The sequence below is a fragment of the Sceloporus occidentalis genome, unplaced genomic scaffold, assembly GCF_023333645.1.
Source record: "Sceloporus occidentalis isolate IW3139 unplaced genomic scaffold, rSceOcc1.0.p SCAF_55, whole genome shotgun sequence".
Lineage (NCBI taxonomy): Eukaryota > Metazoa > Chordata > Lepidosauria > Squamata > Phrynosomatidae > Sceloporus > Sceloporus occidentalis.
The window spans coordinates 5,974,555-6,001,201 of record NW_028317035.1 but is presented as its reverse complement, the minus strand read 5'-3'; the positions used below and the strand labels follow the sequence as shown (position 1 = coordinate 6,001,201).

The 26,647-nt window shown below is 42.6% G+C and overlaps 3 protein-coding genes across 4 annotated transcripts; 2 read left to right on the top strand and 1 right to left on the bottom strand.

Moving 5' to 3' along the window:
- Positions 1-1,789: 1,789 nt before the first annotated feature.
- On the top strand, positions 1,790-10,864 carry LOC149287997 (AT-rich interactive domain-containing protein 1A-like). Its single transcript, XM_089492236.1, has 19 exons — positions 1,790-1,978; positions 2,060-2,458; positions 2,578-2,691; positions 3,090-3,330; positions 3,831-3,920; positions 4,011-4,178; positions 4,438-4,720; positions 5,127-5,266; positions 5,348-5,457; positions 5,552-5,761; positions 5,850-6,054; positions 6,176-6,308; positions 6,391-6,545; positions 6,679-6,814; positions 7,213-7,329; positions 7,444-7,582; positions 7,947-8,835; positions 8,991-9,121; positions 9,215-10,864. The coding sequence occupies exons 1-19, from the start codon at positions 1,790-1,792 to the stop codon at positions 10,862-10,864; spliced, it is 5,499 nt and encodes a 1,832-aa protein (XP_089348362.1).
- A 3,485-nt stretch (positions 10,865-14,349) lies between these two features.
- Positions 14,350-15,989, top strand: LOC149287996 (GPI alpha-1,6-mannosyltransferase 2-like). 2 transcript variants are annotated; one of them, XM_089492344.1, is made up of 3 exons: positions 14,350-14,430; positions 14,517-15,605; positions 15,747-15,989. In XM_089492344.1, the coding sequence occupies exons 1-3, from the start codon at positions 14,350-14,352 to the stop codon at positions 15,987-15,989; spliced, it is 1,413 nt and encodes a 470-aa protein (XP_089348470.1). The 2 variants fall into 2 exon arrangements, with proteins under 2 accessions (XP_089348470.1, XP_089348471.1); XM_089492345.1 differs by lacking the exon at positions 14,517-15,605.
- Positions 15,990-23,129: 7,140 nt separating this feature from the next.
- Positions 23,130-25,989, bottom strand: LOC149287995 (GPN-loop GTPase 2-like). The gene is made up of 5 exons (XM_089492369.1): positions 25,582-25,989; positions 23,872-24,028; positions 23,601-23,761; positions 23,317-23,444; positions 23,130-23,202 (listed from the first exon to the last, which is right to left on the bottom strand). The coding sequence occupies exons 1-5, from the start codon at positions 25,987-25,989 to the stop codon at positions 23,130-23,132; spliced, it is 927 nt and encodes a 308-aa protein (XP_089348495.1).
- Positions 25,990-26,647: the final 658 nt, after the last annotated feature.

Below are 26,647 nucleotides of genomic sequence, written 5' to 3'. Positions count from 1 at the left end.
AAAACGCCCACACCCTCAAGTTTTTTGCATCCCGATGCAGTCCTCTACACCAGGTTAAAGTGTTACATCACTTATCACAATTTGGGGGGTGGGAGAATTGTCTCCAGGATGACACTGTGGGATAGACTTGGTTTGGGGCTTAATTATAGTCTTCATACAGAATCAGAGCTTGGAGTGTGTGTGTGTGGGGGGGGGGTTATGTAAATAGACTAATATTTATTTGGAAAAGTGTATATAAGCTGCAAGTCTGACAAAATTGTGTGTGTGTAGTGGGGGGGGCTTGTGCAACACAGGAGACAGTACATGGGAGCAACGTGTGCAATACAGACTTATATTGGGTAAGTCCATGTATAATGCATAGTTGGGCTGCACAAAAGAATGCATGATGCTTTGGCAAAGTTGAGTGAGTCTCCTTGTATTGAGAGCAAGTTAATTCCACCTATGGAAGGAAAATTGCACTTGGGCAGATAGGGTGGCACAAGTGTCCTGTGTGTATGGGCAGAATGCTGTTTGCTCATTCAAAGGGACAGCTGCCCCAAATATTAAGAAAAATATTACAGCTCTGTAAAATTCCTACTGGAAACAGCCATTCGCTGTCAGTAAATATCTCCCATTGAAATTGATGGCTGCCTAGACGTGCATGAGCAGCTAGCTGGCGGAGAGTAGCTCATGATCCAGGGAGTAATCGGATTGCTGCTATGGAATCAACAAGGAATTTGTTTCCCCTGTTGTGGCATAATTGGTTATTGCCCCAAGTAGGGTTTTTTGCCTTTTAGAACTAGGTGTGAAAGATTCAACTTGAACATTGTTTTAACATACTATACTATACTATACTATGATCACTCATTCCTACATGGAACTGTAGCTAGGAGCAGGGAAGCATGCTATTTGTATTGAGTGTTATGAGGAATCCCTCTGTTTGCATGAACAAAACTAATAGCGGTAGTACATTTTTAAATGGCATATGAGGGCTGGTGTGTACCTCCATTGAGAAAAGAGAAAAAAAAACCTGCTTGCACAGAGTGTTCTCAATTGTTGGGACCAACGTTTAAATGGCAAGATGGTACAACTACAAAAACTAACATACTCTGTCTATGGTATTTCTGGTTTTTTGTTTTTTTTTTGTGCTGGACAGAATAAGATGCTAAGAACCTTGTGTTCTGGGTACTTTTTATTTACTCTCAACTCTGCTGCTGTTCTCCACCCCCTCACTATGCTTACCAGTCATGCAAATTAGCCATGTGGCCAACTCCCAAGGCCAGAGTCCTCTGCCCCCTCCTATTTTATCTCTTCTCTATGGCAGAAGGACTCTTGGTTAGGTGTGGCGGGCTCAGGAGGACAGATCTAGAATTGCAGCAGTGAGTCCTCCCCCAGCCCCCACCTCGTGTCCCTACAACACAGATCCTGTCATTCATTGCCTGCCAGCGCTCAGCACCAGACAGTCGGCTCTTGGCCGCACTTCAGATGGGTGTACAGCTGGGACCTGTTATACTTCGGCTGCTTGCCCTTCTAGTTATAAATAGCTCTTGCTGCCTGCCTTCATTAGCCTAGTCCCGGAGGTAATGAGCAGGTTAATTATTGTGGGAAGAAGGCATGCAATGTGATGTTGGCCTCAAACATATAAATGGATAGTTTTTCACCCATGTTAACTACACAGCATACAAACATTAACTATATGGATATTAGAAGTCAAATGTACAAAATTTGTAAGTGTACAGTTTGGGTTAAATTAGATTCTTGCTATGAGTGATTTGTTTTTTGTTTTTTATGTCCATAGCCTGCTAGTCCCATGGATCAGATGGGAAAGATGCGACCCCAGCCATACGGTTCAGGTAACCCATACGGTCAACAACAGGGAGCTCAGCAGGGACACTCTGGGTACCCAGTGCAGCCTTACTCCTCACAGACCCCACAGCGATATCCCATGACTATGCAGGGTCGAACTCAGGCAAGCATGGGCATGCAGTATGGGCAACAGGTATAGTTGAACATCAGTGTTTTCTCGTTTTTTGTTTTTTTTTTCCTGTGAATTTTCTTAATGATTCTTTTCTCATCCTAGATGGCTCCATATGCTCAGCAGGGTCCTGGCTCCTATGCCCAGCAGAGCCAATCTCCATACTACAACCAACAGAGCCTTCATCCTCCTCAGCAGACAACACCCCCACAGACGCAATATTCGCAACAGCAGCCGCAAGCTTCCCAGTCATATTCCCAACAGACCCCTTCTTCTCAGCCACCCCCTACCCAGGCTGTGCAGCCCACATTTACCCAACAGCAGTCTCCATCTCCTTCTCCTTATACACAACAGCAGCAGGGTCCCCCGACAAGCTCTCAGAGCCAGTCACCATACACACAGACTCCACAGTATCCTAGTTCACAGCAGCAAGGGTCATCTTATCAGTCACAGGCAGCACAGCAGGGTGCATCTTATTCCCAGCAGCGCTTCCCTCCACCACAGGTAAGTGGTCTTTATTTCCATTGTACTTTGTTTTTAAAAAGTTTTGTGCCAGGTCCTAGTTACATTTTCTCTTACTGTTCATGTCAATGCCTCATGCTCTGCTCCTTCTTCTCTCTCAGGAGCTCTCTCAGGATTCTTTCACATCCCAGGCTTCATCCACTCCGTCTTTAGGTTCCAGCAAAGGACAAGACGACCTTAGTTTAGGGATGCAACCACGGCCCTCAAGTCTCCCGGTGAGCGAAATATGTTCTCGAATGCATTCCTGCTTATGCATGTTTGTGTGTAGAATCCTTGTGTCGCATTTGGGTTGGTAATGTGGAAGATTATTCCAAGGTTTTCATGGACAGACGTTTGACCCAACGTTAAAAAATCTGAATTTAAAGAGCTAAATTGTAATTTGTTTTCTGCCCTGTTCACAAGTAGTCTTCCTATATTTGTTTACCATTCGTTCCACTGTAGGGAAGCTTGCTAATGTATCGGTTGTCAATTTTAACCTTTTATAGTTTTATGCTGTACAAAATGTTAATATGGATCTAAATCAGCTAAGTGGATCTTAAGAGAATATGTATATACCCTTTATGTTTTTGTGTGTGCAAAATCTTATTTGTAATTTTACTCTTTCACATTCTAGGATCTCTCTGGCTCTATTGATGATCTTCCAATGGGTGCAGAGGGTGCTTTGAGCCCTGGAGTTAGCACTTCTGGGATTTCTAGCAGCCAAGGAGAGCAAAGTAATCCAGCCCAGTCCCCTTTCTCTCCCCATACCTCTCCTCACTTGCCTGGCATTCGTGGGCCCTCACCATCTCCAGTAGGATCCCCAGCAAGTGTGGCTCCATCTCGTTCTGGACCCCTTTCACCAACTGCCGTTCCTGGTATGGAATTTCAGACTCAAACTAAAATTTGTAAACAATAAAAATGGTTAACAGAAAATTTTGTAATACTAAAATTACCCTAATATCTAAAGATTTAATTTGCAGCGCTAAATATATATTGCTTGTATTGAACTGGTCTGTTTTTCCCCAGCTGTGCCACCCTGGTAACCCTGAACTGGGTCAAGCAATTCCTTTCACAGAATATGAATAACTAGTACTTTCTACTTAACAGTAACGAAGACTAGCTAAAAGCAAATAAGTTACTTTTACGTTTCCCCTTCTTACTGTTCCTTTTGGTGGCTGTTTGCTTTTGTGGGTGAAGGGGAAATAAACAGCACAGGCAACTGATATGATAGTTCTGACATCTCAGGCAGTTATCTGCTTTCGTTATTTTAAATGTTATTTTGTTTTTAATACAATAACACTGATTTGAAAGGTGGGTTTTAATACATTTTTAAAGTGACAAGATCCCCTTTAACTTTACATGGCCCTATTCACAGGAACTCAAATGCCTCCACGTCCACCAAGTGGGCAGTCGGATGGACTGATTCACCCAGCAATAAACCAGGCTGGCCTTGGACAGGAGAGGGGTGAGTTCTGGACAATTTTGACAAAATACATTTTGCAGTGACCATCTATGTATATGTAGATCTGTCTACTAGTATTTCCTTATTTTTCAGGGTACATGCAGAGGAATCCACAGATAACCCAGTATGGCTCGCCCCAGCCTGGCCCTGCGCTTTCCCCACGCCAGTCAACAGGGGCGCAAATGCATGCAGGAATGGGTCCCTATCAGCAGAACTCAATGGGAAGCTATGGCTCTCAAGGGGCTCAATATGGGCCCCAAGGTGAGTTCCTGCTCCTTTTTATGCAAAATCAGACAAGCTAGCCATCAAGTGGCTTGTAGGTCATAACAAATTGATGGCATGTCTATAATGCCCCAAGTTAGCTTTCATGGGAACTTGTTATGTATGATTTCTGCCAATCAACAGTAAAATGTATTTTTGAGCATTGATAACTACACAGAATATTCATTTGTTGCTATGTGATCATACGTAAGTGTTTCTTTTTTTTTAATAAGTATTTCTTCCTCTCCTTTTTCTGTAGGAGGGTACCCTAGGCAACCAAATTATAACACAATGCCTAATGCAGGCTACTCTGCAGGAGGAATGGCTCCATTGGTTGGAGGAGGGCAAATGCATGGACAAGGAGGCATGTCTCAGTATGGGGGACGGATGGGCCACTCTATGGGTAACAGGCCATATGGGCCAAATATGGGTGCAATGCCCCCACAGGTGGGATCTGGGATGTGCCCACCCCCTGCTGGTATGAACCGCAAAGCACAAGAAGCTGCTGGCATGCATGCCACACCCAATTCCCTTCAAAGCAGGTGAGCGAACAGAGCGTTGGGTTTCTTCTACATTATGGTTTCTCATCTTATGCTATAATCCTTGCTGTACTTCAAAAATGTTTAATTCCAAATATTAAATTTGGAGAGCTTTGTTATACACTTGTGGAAACTTGGTTTAAGATGTCCTATACGGGGGTGCACTTCAAAAATTGAGAAGCTCTGTATATGGGTTTCAGTTCTGTGTCTTGTGTAAAATGGTATAAATATTTTTTGACCATTTGGTCTCCTAACTTTTTATTGTACTGTCCTGTAAGTGCTTGTGCATGGTATGTTCTCCATATTTAGTGATAACTTGCCTAAACATATATCTTGGTAAATGTTCTCAAGGACAGTATGTATGTTTGCTATTGAGTCACATGTATTTTTTTTTCTTCATCTCGTGTAGGTCTCCAGGATATCCTAACATGAACCAAGGTGGGATGATGGGATCTGGCCCTCCTTATGGGCAAGGAATGAACAGCATGGCGGCTATGATGAATACGCAGGGCCCTCCCTACATGGGTGGCAACATGGCCAATAACTCAGGTGTTTGATTGTTTTAGGCCTTTGGTGTTTAATTTTGTGCATGTCTGTGTTGTGTACTGATGCTCAGGATCTCTCTTACAGGCATGGCTGGCAGTCCCGAGCTCATGGGTCTGTCAGATGTGAAATTAACACCAACTCCAAAAATGAACAACAAAGCAGATGGAACACCAAAATCAGAACCCAAATCTAAGGTAATATATTGGATAACAAGTATTAAAAAAAAAAAACTAAAAAAAAATTATTTTTCCTATTGAGGAATTTTTCACAACCTTGTTCTACCCACAGAAGTCAAACTCCTCAACTACTACAAATGAGAAGATAACAAAACTGTATGAGCTGGGGAGTGAGCCAGAAAGAAAGATGTGGGTAGATCGATATCTGTCATTCACAGAGGAGAAGGCTATGGGCATGACAAACCTGCCAGCTGTGGGCAGGAAGCCTCTTGACTTGTACCGACTTTATGTGTCTGTCAAGGAGATTGGAGGGCTCACCCAGGTCAGTTGGTGCATTTTTTTTAAGTGCTTTTTTATTTATTTTATTTTTTTCTCTCGAGCCTTTTTGACATTGGGTAATTTACTTCCAGGTAAATAAGAACAAGAAGTGGAGGGAACTTGCAACAAACCTTAATGTGGGCACATCAAGCAGTGCAGCCAGCTCCCTAAAGAAACAGTATATACAATGTCTTTATGCCTTTGAATGCAAGATTGAGAGGGGAGAGGACCCGCCACCAGACATATTTGTATCAGCAGAAGCTAAGAAACAAGCTAAAATCCAGCCACCTTCACCTGGTAAGTGGTTCTGGAGCCCGCCTTGGGTTTTTCTCAGAACTCTCCAAAAAAAATGTCAGTACTCTGAAATTGAATGTGATTGTAACTCCTGCTAAAGTTGTTCTAAAACTGTATCCTCCAGCTGGTTCTGGATCCATGCAGGGACCCCAGACTCCACAGTCAACCAGTAGCTCAATGGCAGAAGGAGGGGACCTTAAGCCCCCAACACCAGCATCCACTCCACACAGCCAGATGCCTGCCATGCAAGGCATGAGGTGAGAATTGCAGTTAGTGGGGCACACTCTTGGGAATATCAAAATGTTAATTTGGTTTTAACCCAACTGTCTGTCTTCACAGGAACAACTCTGTGGGTTTACAGGATGCATATGACGGTTCAGATACCTCCTACCAGAAGAGAAACTCCATGACTCCTAATCCTGGGTACCAGGCTGATATGATGGGTAGGATGTCATATGATGCCAGCAAGGATCCCTATGGGGGCATGAGGAAAGGTTTGTGGCTGATAAACCTCTAAATTAAAATATCCTTTATTCCTTTCTCCCTCTTAGCACCCCACCCTAACGCACTTTATCTGACTAAAGGGTTTAGTGTGGTCAGTATATTCATGATTCCTTTATCCTTCAGGTGCAGATGCATTCATGTCTTCAGGGCAGGGACCTAGTGGGTCTATTGGAGATCCCTATGGACGGACAGCAGGTCCTCCAATGTCAAACATTGCACAGCGTCCTCATTATCCCTACAGTGGATATGACAGAGTGAGGTGAGTGAATATTGCAAAGGCTGATATTCAAGGGGAAGCTTGATTACACTTCATTCTGTCTTTAAAACATTCGCTGGCTTTTTTTGGGGAACCTATGTTCTGCTCAGTGCTTGATAATGATCAGCCTTGGCCTCGTTTAGGATTTTTAGCTGATGGCAGTCAATCCTAATGCAGCATGACTGGTGGTCTTTTAATTATAACAAGATTAGTCTCTTGCATAAATTCCTCTGTATAAATTTAAAAACAGATCTTCATTATGACAGTTCATCCTTTTTACATGCCTGTTGCTGATTCAATTGTTATATTGCATTGATCTGGCAGTAAGCTTTGGCACTGGGTGGCTTTGTGGGAAGTTGGTAAGGTAAGATTTAACTTTTTTTTTTTTTTTTTTTATTCAGAGGGGACCCCAGCCTAGGCCCTGAAGGGGGTATAGTGAGTGGGGGAACTCAGCCAAATATGATGCCCTCAAATACAGACAGTGGCATGTACTCTCCTGGACGCTACCCGCAGCAGAGGTGAGGACTTGATGGCTTGGTGTATGTGCTTTAAGAGAGTGTTAAAAGCATAAGATATAGTTGAGTTATATATGGCGTTTGGATGTTACAAAAGTGAAACCTTCATGTTAAAAGGAGATACAGTAATCATAGAATATATGCTCTATCTTCTCTTAGGCATGACTCCTATGGTAACCAGTACCCAACACAGAGCACAGCCTCAGGCAGCCCCTACCCCAGTCAGCAGAACCCAATGTACCAGCAACCTGTAAGTGTCACAATGTGCAACTTGTATTGCCTTCCTGCCTTGGTTTGCTGTTACCCATTTCATATATTTTTTTTTCTACGCTTCCCAATGCTTAGTTTGCTTTTTATTTTCTTCTATGGGTCAGTTTTCAGTGGTTTACAGCTCCATGGTTTATCCTCTTCCTGTGTTTCATTACCCTTAGCTTCTGAGAAGAGAGAGCATGCTGTTTTCTTGGCAAGATTAGACCATTTTATCTGCCAATCTAGAATTGCATAATTCTCAGTCCCTTTCCTACTATAATGTGCTGGACTGAACTATGCATTCAATATGGCCTTTCACACAGTTTGTGTCTTTAAAGCTTCTTTATCAATCCACTTTGGTTCTTCCTCAGAACTACAAGCGACCAATGGATGGTAGCTATGGACCTTCTTCGAAACGCCATGAGGGAGAGATATATAGTGCTCCATACAGTGGGGCACAGGGTACCCAGGGTCAACAGCAGCCGCCACCCCAGCAACAGCAGACCCCTGTTTCTGGAGCGCCAGCTCCACCTGGGCCACCCCCTGCTGCTGCCACTTCTCAACAGCCCCAGGATCCTTATGGGCAATTTGGGAGCAACTATCCACAGGGGGGAGAACGACGGCCAGCACCATCTGGGCAGAATCAATTTCCATTCCAGTTTGGACGTGAGCGGGTGTCTGCCACCCCAGGCAGCAATTCCCAGCCACCTTTACCCCCTAGTGTAATGGGTAACTCTGGGGAGGCATCCCAGCAGGGAGCAATGTGGCAAGGCAGAAGTGACATGAGTTACAACTATCAGGGCAGGCCAGGGCCGCCCCCTGCAGCTACTCAGGGGCCTGGCTATCACACTGGACCTCCTAGAGGAGAGGAAATGATACACTCAGACCAGCGCCTTAGTCATGAAAACCAGTGGCAACCTCATGTTAACAGGCAACAGTCCCCTTATGTGCCTGCCCCAGGCCCACCTCTTACACGTGCCCCACCACAGCCTGGGTACCAGGCTTCCCCTAGCATGCCCAATCATCTGCCTCAGGTAGCTAGCCCTGCCACTCCTCGGCCCTTGGAGGCCCACACTTCACCAAGTAAGTCCCCCTTCCTGAAGATGCAAAAGGCTGGACCACCTGTGCCTGCCTCACACATTGTGCCCACACCGACCCAGCCACCGCTTATCCGTAGGGACATTACTTTCCCTCCTGGGTCTGTAGAAGCCACGCAACCTATTCTGAAACCAAGACGAAGACTGACATCCAAGGATATTGGTGAGTGTTTAAGAGTGGGAATAATGTGTGTATTTTTGTTAAGGTACAATGAAGTCCAACTTACAGAAGCATTATTTTTGCAATCCGTATGATAGGGAGAAAAGCGGTGGGTTTTTTTCTACTTTCTCTCTAGCCTAATATCCCATTCTTTCTAGGAGCACCAGAGGCTTGGCGCGTCATGATGTCTCTGAAATCTGGTCTCCTAGCAGAGAGTACCTGGGCACTGGACACAATTAACATTCTACTGTATGATGACAACAGCATCATGACCTTTAACCTCAGCCAGGTGAGTTATACTAATCTGTATATATGTGTGTGTGTGTGTATTTAATATAGAAATCAAAATCAGTCAACCAAAACGCTTTTCTTATATTTGTAGCTTCCTGGGTTGCTGGAGTTATTAGTGGAATATTTCCGTCGCTGCCTGATTGAAATATTTGGCATCCTCAAAGAGTATGAAGTTGGAGAGGCTGCTCAGAAAAGCCTTCTGAAACCTTCCATCAATGAGATTTGCAGTCCTCTTGCAAGTGATGCTGAGCTAAGTGAGGATGAAGACTGCCAGTCTTTGACAGACGGTGAACCCCAAAGTGAGGCAGAAGGAGAGGAAGAGAGGAAAGCATTTTCTGCCCCCTGTGCTGCTGGTGATGATTGCCTTAAGCAGGCCAGCAAGTTTGATAAACTCCCTGTGAAATTGGTTCCGAGAGAAGATGCCTTTGTGTTGGACTGCTCACACAAGTTGGGCCGACGACAAGAGTTTGACAGTGGACTCTTGCATTGGAGGCTAGGAGGTGGGGACACAACGGAGCACATCCAAACCCACTTTGAAAGGCGCACTGAACCATCTGCCCGCAGACGGCCACAAACTAAACGACGCTCCCGAGAACAAGTTTCTGCAGCAGAGGATACTGCCCCCACCATAGATGATGTCCTGTGTGCCCGGCCTGATTCCTTGTCACCAGTGGCCAAAACAGCAGATTCAGAGTTTGCATTGGGAGGTAGCTCACCTACACAAAGCAGGCATGGTCTGAAAATATTAGAGGATGAACCACGCAGCAAAGATGAGACCCCACTTTGCACACTTGAGGAGTGGCAGGATGCGCTTTCACGGCGATGCGTGTGCATATCCAACATTTTGCGGAGCTTGTCGTTTGTTCCAGGCAATGACTTGGAAATGTCGAAGCACCCAGGGCTGCTGTTAATCCTTGGGAAACTTGTGCTTCTTTACCACAAGCATCCGGAACGCAAACAGGCACCTCTCACTTATGAGAAGGAAGAGGAGCGGGACCAAGGAGTGAGCTGCAACAAGGCAGAGTGGTGGTGGGACTGCCTGGAGATGCTACGTGAGAACGCACTGGTCACGCTTGCGAACATCTCAGGACAGCTAGACCTTTCCCCTTACCCAGAGAGCATCTGTTTGCCCATACTCGATGGCCTGTTACATTGGGCGGTTTGTCCATCGGCTGAGGCTCAAGATCCATTTGTAACTTTGGGCCCCAATGCTGTGTTATCTCCTCAGAGACTAGTGCTGGAGGCCTTGAGCAAGCTAAGCATCCAGGACAACAATGTTGACCTTATCCTGGCCACACCTCCTTTCAGTCGTCTAGAGAAGCTGTATGGGACCTTAGTGAGGTTTTTGAGTGACAGAAAAAATCATGTGTGCAGGGAAATGGCAGTGGTGCTCCTAGCTAACTTGGCACAAGGGGACAGTTTAGCAGCCAGAGCCATCGCGCTTCAGAAGGGCAGTATTGGAAACCTGCTAGGCTTCCTGGAGGACAGTCTAGCAGCCACCCAGTTTCAGCAAAGTCAGGCTGCCCACTTACATGGTCCTTCTGCCCCTTTTGAGCCCACCAGCACGGACATGATGCGGCGGGCATCCAAAGCCCTGCTGGCTTTGGCCAAGGTGGAGGAGAACCATACAGAGTTCACACTGTATGAAGCTCGCCTGTTGGACATCTCTGTCTCTCCACTCATGAACTGCTCTGTGTCACAGGTCATCTGTGATGTCCTGTTTTTGATTGGCCAATCATGACGGCAGCAGGGGGACATCCTCCCAGCATCCTCTGCGCCTCCTGTCACCGTAGAACGGAATCTTCCCTGACTGGTTCCTCACCCACTTCTTTCCCGCTCCCTTTTTTATTTATGCAAAAACTTTGTCTCAATCCACTGTCTGCCCCAGAGAGGAGACATGGCCACCATTGTGGACCTTCCCTTTGCCCTACTTCCTCTCTGTGTTTTGGTGTTAACCAAAGCTACTGTATTTCAGTGAATTTTTTATTATGTGGGGGAAGGGGCTCCACTGTACTTTACCTCCCCTCCCCCTTTCTCTACTGCCCCATTTTTCCCAGACCTCAACTAAGCCAAGCATTGGGCCTACAAAGTCTAAGGAGATAAAGACTTCTAAAGCACCAAGGAGGGATGTGGAATCCCTTCTCAAACACCCCAAAAAATTAAAAACTTGCAGGATTGCCACCACCCTCCACCTTTAGACTAGAATTTGTGTCCTAACCCTTTTAAAGAGATGAAAACTGAAAAAAGCCTGACATAAGACTTTACCTTTTTTAACTGTGCTGAGCAACCCTGCAGAATCCAACCGGAGCTGGAAAAACCCCACAACCTCAAAGACTCCAGATTTAGGTTTTTAAATGGAGAGCGACTGAGCGCTTTTTAGTTTTCCGGATGAGAGACGCAGAAAGGTCGCTTTTCCCCCAAAGTTTCATGTGAAGCAACACCCTTACCTCTTTAAACTTAGATTGTAATAATCGGAGATCGCCTCTTATAACTGGTTTTAACCTTTAGCTTGTAGGTTGCAAGCTGCGATGTCTGTATATATATGATGATGTACATTAAAGACACACCTCTTGTATTCCTTATCTTTCCCTCACTGTCATCACACCCCATTCTTCCTCCTGCAGCTAAAGGGCGCATGGTTACTCTTAAAGATTTAAGAGTATAAGATGAAAGGCCCTAGCCACCTTGCGGAGGCAAGAGTTTCCCAATGGACTGTCCCGCAGCAGTTCCCATTCCCCCGTTTCTTCCTAACCCCATCACCTTTGTATATCCAGCAATCCGATCAACTTTTAAAGGATTATCTTCCCGTTTCCAATCAAGGTGTGAGGTTTTGTTTTTTGTTTTTTTTGGTTTTGTTTTTTATTTTGTTAGTTTCAGTTCCCAAAACCATTTGAGATTTTTTTCCAGCAGTTTCTGCATATTTGTAGCTCTGAAAAATGTAAATTTCTGCCTTTTTTTTTTTTTGCTTAATGAATATATCATTTATTCAGTATGAAATCTTTATACTCTATGTTCCCGTGTTAAGAATAAATGTACATTAAATCTTGTTAACAGTTTGTGAGGTGTTTTATATCCACACTTATGGCACCAGTGAAGAACACGTAGTGTTTGCTGAGTAACTGTGGTTACTATTAACATTATCGCAACACTGAAAATGCTCCGTTCCTAGTGCTTATTTCCAGTCGGCCTCCAGGTGCATCTTGCCCATCTGTTGCAGGCGTTCAATTGTAACATCTGCAGGGCTTGGTTTGAGATTTTTGGGGCGAAAAAGTTCAGCATAGGATTGGTCTGCTCAATTTCTTTTGGCAAATGAGTATTGCTGCAAATGGCGAGGGCATTTGTTTACCATTGGGCATCAATGCAGAATACAGTCACGCTATATAAATTGATTTAAGGTTGTCCTTGGGGGTTCAAAATCTCGCCAGAGAATTTAGTGTATAAAAACAGCATAACAATTCTTGTGTTGGGAACATAAAAATTCCAAGTCTAAAACTGTATTTATCTGCACTTGTAAATGAGCTGCAAGTTTGTAGTAGGTATCCGATGTATTTAAAGCAAGAAGTAATGGGCACAGACATAGGCCAAACGGTTCTTATTTGGCATCATTTTGTTTCTAGGTTTTGTCGTCCTTTTATTTTTTTTATTTACATTTTTTTTGTAGCACTGGGAAAACTGTTTGGCCCTTCAGTTTAAAAATGTCAGAAGTCAGCAAGGGCTGGGCTTTGTTGAAAGTGCTCAATGCTCTAAGATCATTGTTGGAGCTTTGATGGAAGCACACCATGAAATCGTTATTATATATATTTCAAACAATGATTTCACAGATCCCACACATATTCCAAACGATTGGCACGTGAGTGTGGAAAGGAGGGCTGTCTGAAGAGGGTGCGCTCGGTGGTATAAATGTGGATTATATTCTTTACTTTGTCTCACTTTATATTTCTGCCACGAACAGAAAGCAGTTGCTCTCAGCCATTCCCTCTCATAAACCCGTGTGTGGGTGGTTAATATGTCTGTATAAAAAGTAATATCTTTTCTGTTCATACAGTTGATTAAGCATTGTATATTTTATCTGAGAACATTAAGTATCTGGCAATATTCTGGTAGTGGCAGAAGTTGCGTCACTGAACAGCATCTTTCTGTTCAGCCGAACAGCTGTATGTATTACTATATGCAGTTCAGGCAGTATTAACGGATTATGTGCGTGTTCGGTGTAGCTGTTCTAGTTTTATTGTAAATACTGTCCATTGGAGAATCACAGGGGGAATATTTGCCTAATGGCTGTCTCGTTTTGGGCTTTGCAATTGTCTGCCAAGTGTGTGATTTATAAAGGTTCCCTTGTGGATATTTGAGGGGAAGAAACATATGGCCACTAAATGTAAAAAGTGCGCGTTATTATAAAAAAAAAAATCGTTCCGTTTTGGATTTAAGCTGACGCGGTCATAACTCATTTTAACGTCCACACCACCAAGTAACAGACTGATGGCGGTTTTCCGGAAGTTGGCGAATTTCCTGTCTGGCGGAAGTGACGAACCCGGAAGACCATAGCGCAGGTGTGCTTTACTCGTGTTTCATCGTTAACAACGCCCTATTTGTGTTAATTCTGTCGCGCGATGATTTCTAAAATAGCATAAATCTTGGTACACTATACGGTAAAACAGAGGAGCAAGTCCAGGCTGTTTCGCGAATGAAGCTTTGCAGCGGCTTATGTTCGAGGCTGCTTTATTATTTCTTGTTCAGGCGCTCCCTCTACCGGGAGACGTGAAGTTAACTCGTGTGTGAATGCGTATATAAAATGTATAACGGCATCGGATTTCACTGCGTTCTGTATCGGGGAGAGATTAATTAACGAGTAGCGCATAACGGTTTTGAAGTATTTAAACAAAATGCATTCATTTTAGATGCACGTGGTATATTATAGGTGTCATACACGGTAAAAATGCCTGTTTCAGTGTTTGGAATCCGATAGATGAGCCTGTGATGTGAAACAAGAGTTGGAAGGAAATGCACTGGCATTTTAAACCTGCTCCCAGGGGCCAGTATAAATTGTGCATATGGACGCTTTGAACCCACAACTATTTAAAAGGAATCAACTCTGCTTCTCCATGTATTTATGAACATTAACACTCCATGCAGCAGATCCATGTTTTATTTGGTTCATGGAAACGGAAGTTGCATTGTCTACCTTTCCAGGTCTTGTTCCAGTGACGTTTACTGAAGCCTACCGAAATGTGGGGTGCCCAGGACCCATTCATAAAGGAAATAGTCCGCTTTTCCTTATGCTGTCGAGGAATCACTCTTGTAATGCAGGTAAGAGGTGTCTTCCTTGTGGTGTTATCACTATAACCATGCACATAGAATGTAAAGTGCTTTTTTTTTTTTTTTTTATCCAACAGTTTGTGTTCAACAATTTGATACCAGATCACCAGGCTGATGCCTTTTCCCCTCCACAAACCTCTTCACCCAGTTTTGCGGACCAACTGATGGAGCTGCTTGTAGGGGGCCTAGGACGATGGGATGCCAAACATTTCCTCTTCATTGCAGAGCATGGATACCTGTATGAACACAACCTGGCCTTCTTCCCTTTGCTCCCACTTAGCATTGCTGGTGTGGCACATGGCTTACTTTTGCCGCTAGCGTCGGTGCTCGGCTTGCACAGTAGACTTTTGCTGTCGGCTGTTTTGTTGAACTGTATATGTTTCACCCTAGCCGCAGTCTCCTTGTATCTTCTTGGCTGTCTGGTTCTGCAGTCACGCCGTAATGCCTTCCTGGCAGCGTTACTTTTCTGTATGAACCCAGCCTCCATCTTCATGACTGCTGCATATTCAGAGACAGTGTTTGCATTAGCCACCTTCATTGGGCTATGGCAGCTGGAGAAGCGCAAGACTCTTAGAGGTTGGGTCTTTCTATCCTTTGCCACGGCTGCCCGTGCTAATGGCTTAGCTAATGTCGGCTTCTTTTTGCATTCGGTAGTACAAGCAATTGTGGTGGGACCGTGTAATTGGGTCAAGACTAGGAGGATGTTTTTAGGAAGCCTGGTAGTCATTCTGCCATTTGCCATATTCCAGTCTTTTAGTTACTGGAAATTCTGCATGGTGTCTTCAACAGAAGATGTACCTAAAGAACTACTGCAATTGGCATTAAACCACGGGTATCGTATATCGGGTAAAAGCATACCTGTCTGGTGCTCAGCCTACTTTCCGGTAGCATATTCCCACATCCAGAGTGAATACTGGGAAGTTGGATTTCTCCGTTACTTTCAGCTCCATCAGGTACCAAACTTCTTTCTGGCAGTACCTGTAGTATTGCTAAGTTCTAGTGCAATATGGGAGTATGTTCGTGCCAACCTACATCTATGCGTGACTCTGGGACTTTTTGGAGTGCAACAGAAACCCTCTAGTGGATACTGTGGACCTCGAGTTTTCCTGTACATTGCTCATATTGCCGCACTGATGGTTTTTGGAGTCCTGTGTATGCATGTGCAGGTAAAAAGATATTTGCTATATGGCAGTATGTGATAACGGAGTATATATACATGTGACACTTAATGTAGGTTGTGTGAATATATCACTCTTAGGTGCAATTTTCAATTTGTGCTGTCTCTAAATTGTTTCTCTTTCCCTTAGGTTCTCACGCGTCTACTTTTCTCTTCCTCTCCTGTGCTATTTTGGTTCTGCTCTCATAGACTCCAACAGAATGAGCCATGGATGTGGGGGCTTGAGAGAGGTTATTTAACATCCAATCCTGCCCTGCGCCTCCTCCGTTCTTGGACATCACTACAACCCCAGACAAAAGCTGTGCTGGGGTATTTCCTAACATATTGGATCCTTGGAACAGCTCTGCATGTCAACTTCTTACCTTGGACGTAGCTGTTGAAAAAACTGCCGTGTTAGCATATGCGCTGTAAACATATATACACCCTTGTGTGTTATACACACAGCATTGGGTTTCCTGAAGGGTATATACTAAATATAGTATACATACATATATATTTATTTGTTTAAGCTGTGTGATCAAAGCAACCTGTGTAAAGCTTATTTCTCACAGCACACTGACATCGCATCATTGTTATTGAGTAATAAAATTAAAACATTTCTATATAAGTATGTATGTATCGTCTTCTTTCATGGGATGGTGGTTAAAATTAATGCAGAAGCTGCTGCATGTGGCAGACTACAATTTAGTGTACTTGTAGGGGTAACAGGATAGTTTGCAAGAAAGGAAATTAGAGATTTGGACACTAGATCGAGTCTATGCTCTTGCGTGCAAGCCAATGTGCATTAGGCCACACGGCGTTTTTTTGTGAAAAAACGCTGCGCCCAGATGTTAGCTGTTCTTCAATAGGAAATCGCACGATGCCATATCCACTTGGTGTTTTTCTGTTTGGTGTTTTTCTGCACTGTGGCAGTTTTTCAAAATCGCAGCATGTTGACACTGGCGTTTTTTGCAAGTAAATCTTGGCGTTTTTCTCCAATAGAAGTCTATGGGAGAGAAAAAACACCATGAAAAAGCCATGTGGGTTTTGCCTTGGCGTTTTTTATGGCATTTTTTTTCTACAGTTACAATGCAGAGGATGGACCCAGTATCTGTGTGTCCTACGAGAAATAGGCTGGAAACAAACAGTTTCACACAAAACAAAGTTCATATTGAACTTTACACCATTTGGAACAAACATCCCATTACAAACAAACCAACTGGATCCTGCGTGCCAAAAGCAACAGCAAACAATTTGCACCATCATTTGGGGCCAATCTTCCTAGAGGAGCAGACATTCGGAATAAAGCATGCTTTACAAACCACAGAAAAGACACAAAAGGGTCCGCCGGGGCGTTTTTAAGTAGAACTGTACCAAGGAAATGACATCAGGAGGGAGCAGATACTTGCCATTTATCCTAATCCCTTTTAGCTGGTTGAAAATTCCAACGTGTAAAGGCTGGAAAAACTGCCTAAGGTCAACAGCAATTTCCACAGAAAGGCCAAAACGCAGGTAAATGCAGTGGCAGTTTTCTTGGTGTTTTTCCTGGCGTTTTTACATCAAGAAAATAGCGCAGGACAAAAACCTAAGTGGAAACCTAGCCTTAGGGTAGTTTTTGTTTTCTTTAGATTTTATAAAAACTATTTAGTTGTCTTTGTGGATCAAGCAGCATACCAGTGTGGGCTATCCTCTCTGTAGTTTATTTGGCCCCTAATAATGTTTAACTGGGGAGATAAACCGGCAGTCTTAGGTTCTGTACAAACGTACACAATTTGTTGAAAGTTCTTTGTTTGGAATCCTATATAATATTTACAGCCAGTTTGCAGGATGAAGTCTGTTCCATCTTGTTGCTGCTATAAGGTTACCCTGTCCACTATTATTGGTGACTTAAGAATAGAGATTTTGCCCTAGGAGTATGCTGTTTCTTCGTTGATTTTTAATTGGTGCAAAATGATACATACACTGTAGCTTAATAATATATCAAGAGATGGGCAGCCTTCTAAAACTGCCTGGCTGCCCTGAATTTATGGGAACTAGCAGAACAGTACATTTTTTTGTGACTGAAATGCAAGACCGTACAGCCAAATTAAAAAGGTATCAAACACAGTGGTCAGTTTACTGACTTAAAATAATTATTGTGGAAAGAAGAAATATTAGCACAAGAATTCCAGGATAAAAAGGGATGCATATGTGCAATCTACACTTGTCTATTAGATCAACTGGTTCAACAATACCCTATAATACAAAAAAAGCAGTATATATGATGCATCACACACTACAGTGCTTATCAGCCATCTGCGACTGTTACGTATCTTTTTTCCTCTTTATAGCTGTCCATGGCAGCATTATACATTATGCCCGTACATAATTCTTATATAAATAAGTGTGTGGTTTTTAGAGTGAGTCTAAGTACTCCACCCTGTACTAAGTACTGCACCCTGACACTTACCGTAGGCCCATCTAACACTAACTCTTGTCATCTAAATATTACAATTGCAAAATTACACAACTCGACCTGTCCTACCAGGGCATAAAATATGCATCAACCTGCGCTCAAAGGGTTAAATGTGGGCTGGCAGGTAGGCTCCAGACAAAGGCCCAGTGCCACGGCAGTGTAACACAATGTGCACTTGGTATAACAGAACTTTTGTAAATGTCCCCCAAAACAGATGTAACGGCTCCATAAAACAGAGACAAAAATAACCGTGTATTCTTCTGCAAATAATTTGTGCGTGCACGAAATATGCAGCATTTCCCCAAAAAGTTACAAAATACAACCAAATATGGTATATAGCGATAGCACAGAGAACAATAAAAATCCTGTAAATCCTATTTGTGCACAAATTTGGTGTGTCTATTTCTAATTGAAAACGCAATTCCCCGAAATAAAATACTCCGCTACTGCACTTCCTCACTGCCTGGGGGTTGTCATTACCTAAGGACCGGAATGCATCATCGGCCATTCCTTATATGACTGTGTACCGGTGCTTGTGCCTGGCTGGCTGGCTTCTGCTGCCAAGAGTCCAGGCAGTCGTTCTAATGGGCTTCTTGGCACAGGTTTTAAGGACGTACCGGCGCATCCTAGGGGAACAGAAACAAAACCTTTTTTTGGTGGTGGTGTAGCTGTTTAGACAATCGGGCAACCTAGTGATGTGTGACGCAGCGGGCTGGAAAAAAAACACTTTGCTTCCCATGGGTGTCTTTGTTTCTGCCCCTGCACAAGTGGTCGCTTTTTTAGCACTCCAGTGCGGACGCAATCTGGGTGGTGACATCAGATGCCACTTGTGTGAGGATGCATCTTGCTGGAAATAAGGCTGCAATTTGACACCTTAATCAGAAATCCACAATCTGTACTTACTAATGACATCGGACACTACGCCCCAGGAGACACTTAAGAGTGCCAGAAGCTCATAGGTAGAGGGGCATTCCTATTAAAAGCTGGTCAAATCAAATGTTTAAAACAAATTAAAGCATGTACAAGCTTTATTTCAAAAACTTTGGCCAGGGTTGTCTGAAAACTGTAAACTTCATGGTTGAATTTTGATCTCATAAACATACCAATGCATGTGAGACAATGCTGTTCTCGTGGGATGTTGAAGCAAAACCAGAAAATGTACCAGCAAAACAACTACATTGTCTATAGTAAAGAAATTATTTATGGAGGTAACTGACCCAGATCAGTGTCCCAGAGTGCCCTTCTACTTTGCAGGGCTTCTTCGTGCAGAGCTCTGGAATAGGGTGGCATATCGCTGCTCTCCATCTAACACAGTAAACCAATGTTGGTTGGCCGGTCCACTTCCGCTTGGTACCCGCAAAAAAAGAGGCTGGAGATGCTGGCTGTTAGAGATGTTCCCTGCGTCCCCATCATTCAGTAAAAATCAAGAATAACTATTGTATAAATATACAACAAAACATTATGTGAACAAATGTTTCAGCCACAGACAGCCTTCTTCAGAGCAAAAATTATATTACAGGCAAAGAAGCAGAAGACATACCTTCTATTTATGCAGACATTCTCCTATGATAAGACTATTACATCTGTAACAGCCTTTCTTACTAGTACTCAAGAAATTAGTTGGAACCGTATTACAGTGTAAGGGACGATCTTCTCTAACCAACATTTCTTCAAGATTCTGTCATGGAATCTTTATCTTTATGGAAAAATGGATGTATCCCTGCAAGCTAGATCTCTAACTAACTGTTCTATTGTGTTCGGAGTCCTTAACTTTGTGGCTAGCTAAAGTGATCATTGAAGGGTCATAGCCTCCATCAATGAACCTTTGTGGTACAGCATCCATCTCCTGAAGAAGAGCATAGAAGTGCCCAAATTAAAGACGCAGTGGGAAAACTCTTCAGATTTAAAATAGTGTTTCTATCTGTATCTTTTCAATAAATTTTAGCACTCCTTTTACCTGATCGTTCCAACCACAAAATTCCTAAATTTCACTGCATACCGTATGGTACCTTGGATACTCTTAAGATGATCTACAAAACTTGAAAGTGTGCTTTCAGAGCTCTGCCAGATGAAGAATAAATTATCAATAAAACAAAAAAGCATACAAAAGTCCTGTTATTCTAGCTTGTAAACTCATTTGAGCAGGACCCTCCTCACCTGTTGTCTCTGTAAGTCATATTGTTATGTTACATACTACTTGTCTACCCATTGTACAGCGCTACAGAATTTGATGGTGCTATATAAAACAAATAATAATAATATTGTATAGATCTGTAATATCATATTGAGACATAAACAAATTGGGAGTGAGAAAGGGTCATATTGCTCCCCATGGCAGTGCCCTGAATTTGTCTATAAAATTTGTTTAAATTTAAAGCAATTGTTAGCAAGAATAAAATGTAGTCTACAGGAAATATTTTGGGGGTTTGTCATCATGGTCCTGACTTTATCCCCATCTTTATATCTTATATGTTATTTACTGAAATGCCCTTTTGGGCGCCTCCATATTGGCAAAACTATAAAAAAAAAAAAATGAAAGATCATTTCATCAAACACAAAAGCATACTACGCAAAGCTGAAGATACTATTCAGAACATGTTCCTATAGGACATTTGGAACTGGGCAGAGACTATTCTACTCAGAAAAGAATCAGAATTGATGTTTAAACTGAACACACTTGCTCTTAAAGGTTTCAATAATGATTTGTTTTTTCTCTTGATTAGATAATCAAAAATATGTCTCACCTTCCATCGTTGCCTTCTACATGCAAACCCTCTGCCCCATAAGTAAATTTGTCCTCTAACTTAAAAAAAAATATATATATATATGGTTTTTATATACATTTTTATTTCAGGACATCAAACTACAAGCATAAAGACATCAAACTGATGACAAGGTACATGTCTGAATTCTGCAGAAAGAAGGCAATCCCAAACATCCCAATATGCAATATGAAATACTTTTAAGAATCCATCTTTTATTAATAAAGAATTTGCCTGCTTGAGAAACACATTGTTGTCACTCCCCTTCAGCTGGTATGAAGCTTTAACTTGCAAATCCTAACACAGAGTCTCTACGAGCCCCCGATTTGAAATAAAACAAAAACAGAAACTATATTTGAATATTTTTTTGATATTGAGATTATATCTAACCATTTATTCTGTGCTTACAGTCATGCCTTGAATCCTGGTGACTGTTTCCTCAAGAATATTTATATGGATGGATAGATTTAGGATTTGCAAAACATTTATTTATATTTTGGACATTTATCTATTTATTCATCAACTAAAGGATTTGTTTTCAAGATCTATTTATGTATTAAGGTCATCTATTTATATATAAGGAATTATTTACATATTTGAATTGATTAAATACTATTTATACTTACTGTGTCTTACAAAGCTTACCCCGGTAAGTGGATATTTTATGGCACAAGTCTTTTGACCTCAGCATGTTTTTGTTCTTTTGCTATTCTGCTATTTTCATGTGTATTTAATATTGTGTGAATAGGAATAAAATTATTATATAACAGTACGTTACCAGGTGATGTTTTTCTCACCCTTTGACCCCCAGGGGATGGGACTTCAGGTGCATTTTGGTGCTCAGACAAGCAAGCATGTGCCTCAGATCATTCATGTCTGCATAAATAGAACGTATGTCTACTGCTTCTTTGCCCGTAATATAAATTGCGCCCTGAAGAAGGCTGTCTGTGGCTGAAACGTACGCTGGCCTAACAAGATTTTTACTGTGTGCCGTAGTCTTTCTCGATCTCCACCTGAGGTAGGACAGAAACGTGGCCCGCTTCGGACAAGATGTCGCTCCTGAAAAAAACCCAAAGTATTATTGGAGTGGGTACACTAAATGAGAAAGAGCACATTAAGGTTGAACAAAGACAGAAAAAAATACTGAAACTGCTTCCGTCCTTAAGTGTAAGATTTGTGCAACCTTAAAGAATTAACCCGCTTTGATATGCGCTACCAAATTATATATTTTACTGTTATCTGCAATGGGGGAAATGTTTGTGAAAGTTTCCCTTCCACTCAATCACAAGACTTTGTAGGGTTCTCAGTCTGCTGTGTACCTGAAGTCTTCTTGTATTTGCTCAATTATAAGACGACCCCCCAAAATTTGAATATTAATTTAGGAACAAAAGAAAAAGCGCTGCAGGGGATCTGGATCTTAGTCTTGTAGTCAGACCTCTACTTGAGGTCTGATTAGACGACGACCTTAAATGTAAGACAAGGGGTATTTTTCTGAGCATTTGCTCTGAAAAAAACCTCTTCTTATACTCAAGCAAATACGGTACTAAGAAAAATAGTATAAGCTTAAAGAAAGCAGTCACTCTTTTAAGCTACAAGACATAATACAGAGCATTTGAGATATTACACATAAAAGTTGTAAATGGCTGATAAATACCTCCCATTTATATCTAGCAAGCAATTTTATTAAAAAAACCCCAAAGGTTATTTCTAATTGGGGAAAATGGTACACAGGCTCTCTTAACTTATTAACTTATACACGCTATTTGTGGCAATCCCTCCCCCACGTACCTCGTACCTGTAGGTCTGGCGCTTGGAAGTAATTGTGTAAATTGTCTGCCTCTCTTCTTGTTGCAGATATGGTTGATAATCCAAAAAAAATGCAAATGGTCTCCTACATTTTAGTTAACAATATGTGCAAGGCCATGCATGTTTATTCGCTTCCATATATCCTTTCCCATTCTGAAGCTCTGCACTTCTCTTAGCATCTCTTTTTTTACCTGCGCGCCACAAAAAACATTCTGTTTCAGTACAACATGTTGCAATATTTTGTGCCATAAAAAAGATGCAGTTTGAACACTGTCTTCCTGATGACAAATGGAAAAAAAAAAAGCTTGGACTGCAAAGAATAACTTTTCTTTTGTTTAACGATAAACCTTCCTCAAGTGTCCATATTTATTCAAATTCAGTACAAAAATAACACATTGGCCACGTTACAATAAAGAAAGTTGTCTAAACTTCGGGGCACGGCCCCTTTTTCATCCTGTGCCAATCTTTGTTTTAGTCTCTGAAGCTGTAAGATTCCTTTAGATCAAGAGCATCACAGATCTAGAGTCTGCTCCTCCACTGTGCGCTTCTCTTGTTCCACATATTTTTCTTGGAATGCCAGAGTCCTGCAGCAGTAAAGGTTAAGGAATGAACAAGTACAGGCCGGGAACAAGTAAGGATAAATACAAAAAAGAGAATGTGCGTTAAGAGAGGAAAGACAAAATATTTGACTAGGATACGATGTGAAGTGAAAGTCAGCTCCCACTGCAACAGACATGAGGTTCCCGAGAGATCTTTGATCCTCCCCAAAGCAAAACCCACTGGCTTTATCCACTGCAGCTAGGACTTTCCGCAGGCTCTGCTCATCCTAGGGAGGAAGAGTAAGTCATTTTAAGTAGACTCAAACATTTTAAGGCACACACGTGCGTTTCAGCAGTTTATGTTCGATTGAAACTTTCTTGAACAAGTACCCACAAGTCTTTATTTTACGTTTTTTCAACTCATCTCCTTATGACCCTCTGACCTTGATGCTGAGTGGGATGAAAGTCACCAGCCCATAATCCTCAATGACCTCAGCCAGCTTCTCATGAAGTCGCCGGTGCCGTTTGAAGAAAGGGTCTGCGGTCAGGTGATCGACCAGGTAGGAAAGGTCCATAACTTCAGTGTAGTAGTCCAGATTAAATGCTGCAGAGAGAAGGAACAATTAGCAAGCATCATATCTACCTTCAAGATTTCACCTATGAATTTACACTTCCACTCTTTTGGTTTGTTCTACCCATTGTGTCCATCCTCACCCAATCGACCATATTGCTCAATAAGGTCCATCTTGGACAGGATGTTGATGTGTGGTAGCTCGATATGGAGCATGGTGCCTAGTGAAGTACACAGCACAGAGATGTACTTAGCCGGGTCTGTGCAATAATGGGAGTCCACAAGATGTACGGCACACAGCTGAAGAAAAAATGTGAGAAAGAGAGAAAAATACGTTTAAAATCAGTTCTCACCAGACACAATGTGTTAACTATGTCATCCATGCACACAATGTGTACCATATGCATAAATCTGTGGACTGGTTACAAAAATAATGCTGCACCTTAAAGAGGAACCATCACCTCTTCAGCTTTTGCTATATATATATAGTTTCTTCAATGTTTCATTTACAAACGCTGTCTGAACCAGAAAGAATCAGTGATGGGAAGAAGTATTTGTTTCCTTTGCGCATACAGTACAGTCCTGCATACACTAACGTAGGGGGGAAAAGACAAAGATTTGGGTGCATCGTATTTTATTTCAAAAGGCTTCCTTTTTCTGAAGACCTAAAAGCTGAAATTGTCAGTCGTATCATATTGTGTGTGTCCCTCCCTGTGTGTCTGGCTAGGTAATTAAGAACAAGCCATTCTGTTGCTTAACACATGTAGTACAACAGGGTGTTTTCTAGTAGATTGAGCTAGATTGTAGCTAAAGTAACAAAGCTATTTCTGATTTCAAATATCTTTTACCGTATATATTTTTTGGCTGGTACAATGTATGGTCGAAAAGTCACCCCTACAAATGGAATACTGTCATATTTAATTGTCCCACATTGAAAGCTCTATCTAATATTCCTGCTGTTATGCTATAAGAAAAAACACAAATATACAAATGGAAAAAAGGAGTTCCACTTAAACTTTTCGATTAGCAGAGCATTGAGAGCATCCCCTAAATCCCTATGCCCAGAAATATTACAGAGCTTTCAATGGGTTCTCCTTTACACGCGGTAAACCTAGTGTTCACTACTGACGAGTATCACCTTTCATAACGGCTTCGGGGACAACATGGGTTGTGTAAGAATGTTTGACATCATTTGCGGCACAAATTTTTATGCAAATTAGTTACACGCTGTGTGCAACACAATCACAACTATTTTTTGATTTCCAAGTCGAGAGACCTAGTGCCCTGAACAGCAGAGGATTATAAGAAGTTGAGTATTATGTAAAACATAGGAGCAAAGTTACTATTTATGAGATGTCGGCGGCAAATATTACATTATATATATACATACCGTATATATATATATATATATATATATATATATATATATATATGGCTAGTAATCTTATGACACAGCTAAGGCAGTGAAGCTCTGCAGAATGTTTCACACTGACACACCATGCAGCGCAACCAGAGCATGAAGGTAGTCATCACCTAAAGGAACTTGCCATTGTTGGGATAGCAGGTAACTGAGGCAACTGAAACTACAACCCCAGTTAACTGATGCCTATATTGTGCCCCCTTATGGAAGAAAACCCCAACAGCATTTAGGCTTGCGGGCTATATATCTTCCTCCAATCATCCAGACATACGCACATTTCTTTCCATTTAGGATCATGAGAAGTGAGGTTTTTCAGCATTTGAAACAGTGTATTAATTACTCCTTTAAAAGCATAACACATCATGAAGTGAGAACCCGTCAGCCTCACATGTTAAAGACCCCTGATAATGTTGCCCCCTCCCTCTGTTCTTACCCGAAGCCCCCATTCCCCAAGGCAGCGTAGTATCTGTGGTAGAGCCGGGTGATGTGTGTACAGCTCCACCTGCCCTGGGCAATCAAACAAGAAGTACGTCCCCCGCAGGCTTTCCAGCTTGGCTCGCAGCCAATCTAAGTTACTCTGTAGGTACTCCATGCAGTAGAGCAGGGCCCCATTGGGCCCCAGACGCAGTTCTGACATCACCTCCCCGAGTCCCAGCAGCTCACGCAGACTGACAGCTGCCCCGGGTTCCTCCTCTCCAGCTGGGTCCAGATTGATAATGGAGGCCTGCCGCCCCATACCAGTAAGCAGAGCGTGCATGGCCCGTACATACGTAGTTTTCCCTGAGCCCGGGGGGCCGATTACTGCTTGGCCGAAACCAAGGAGCGAGCGGCGCTTATCCATTTGCGCCTCCATGTTGCGGAGGAACGAGGGGGAACTAAAATACTAAGGCAACTTCCGGCGGTGTAACGAGAACGCGAACCTTCCAAACAGCGGCCTTACTAAAAGGTTCCGTGTGACTTGTCCACAATCAGCGCTGCACAGGCGCCACCCAGGGACGACATGTGGGATTCTTTTTAGAGGAGATGTAAAAGAACAAAATAACACAATTCACAAAAAAATTCACTAAGTAGGAGATATATATATATCTCCTACTTAGTGAATTGTGTTATTTTATATATATATATATATATATATATATATATATATACACACATATATATACACTAGGGCTGAAACAACGAATCGATAAAATCGATAATAATCGATAACGGAAATCGTTGTCGACGATTTCCGTTATCGATTAATCGAGTGATCGATTCGTTGTTGGAGCACTCGCCTCTTTTTACTTACCTCCGCGAGCGTTCCCCGCTTCCGCTACACGCGCCTTCTTTTAGTTGCGGTTCGCTCTGTGCGAGTGGCTCCGTTCGCACAGAGCGGTTCGCTCTGTGCGAGTGGCTCCATTCGCACAGAGCGATTCGCGGGGGTGGGGGTGGGGTTTCAGGGGATGCAGGGCAGAGTGGGGGTGGGGGGGGCAGGCCAGGGTAGGAGACTGAGTGCA

Bases quoted from the DNA above. Each gene is read 5' to 3' on its own strand.
- LOC149287997 (XM_089492236.1), top strand. From the start codon at position 1,790: ATGGATCAGATGGGAAAGATGCGACCCCAGCCATACGGTTCAGGTAAC. The intron at 6,546-6,678 runs GTTTGTGGCTGA...TTTATCCTTCAG, and splicing joins CTATGGGGGCATGAGGAAAG to GTGCAGATGCATTCATGTCT. The intron at 8,836-8,990 runs GTGAGTGTTTAA...CATTCTTTCTAG, and splicing joins ACTGACATCCAAGGATATTG to GAGCACCAGAGGCTTGGCGC.
- LOC149287996 (XM_089492344.1), top strand. From the start codon at position 14,350: ATGTGGGGTGCCCAGGACCCATTCATAAAGGAAATAGTCCGCTTTTCC. The intron at 14,431-14,516 runs GTAAGAGGTGTC...TTTATCCAACAG, and splicing joins GAATCACTCTTGTAATGCAG to TTTGTGTTCAACAATTTGAT. The intron at 15,606-15,746 runs GTAAAAAGATAT...TCTTTCCCTTAG, and splicing joins TCCTGTGTATGCATGTGCAG to GTTCTCACGCGTCTACTTTT.
- LOC149287995 (XM_089492369.1), bottom strand. From the start codon at position 25,989: ATGGATAAGCGCCGCTCGCTCCTTGGTTTCGGCCAAGCAGTAATCGGC. The intron at 24,029-25,581 runs GTAAGAACAGAG...TTTTTTCTTCAG, and splicing joins TTGGGGAATGGGGGCTTCGG to CTGTGTGCCGTACATCTTGT. The intron at 23,203-23,316 runs GTATCCTAGTCA...TTACTGCTGCAG, and splicing joins GCTGACTTTCACTTCACATC to GACTCTGGCATTCCAAGAAA.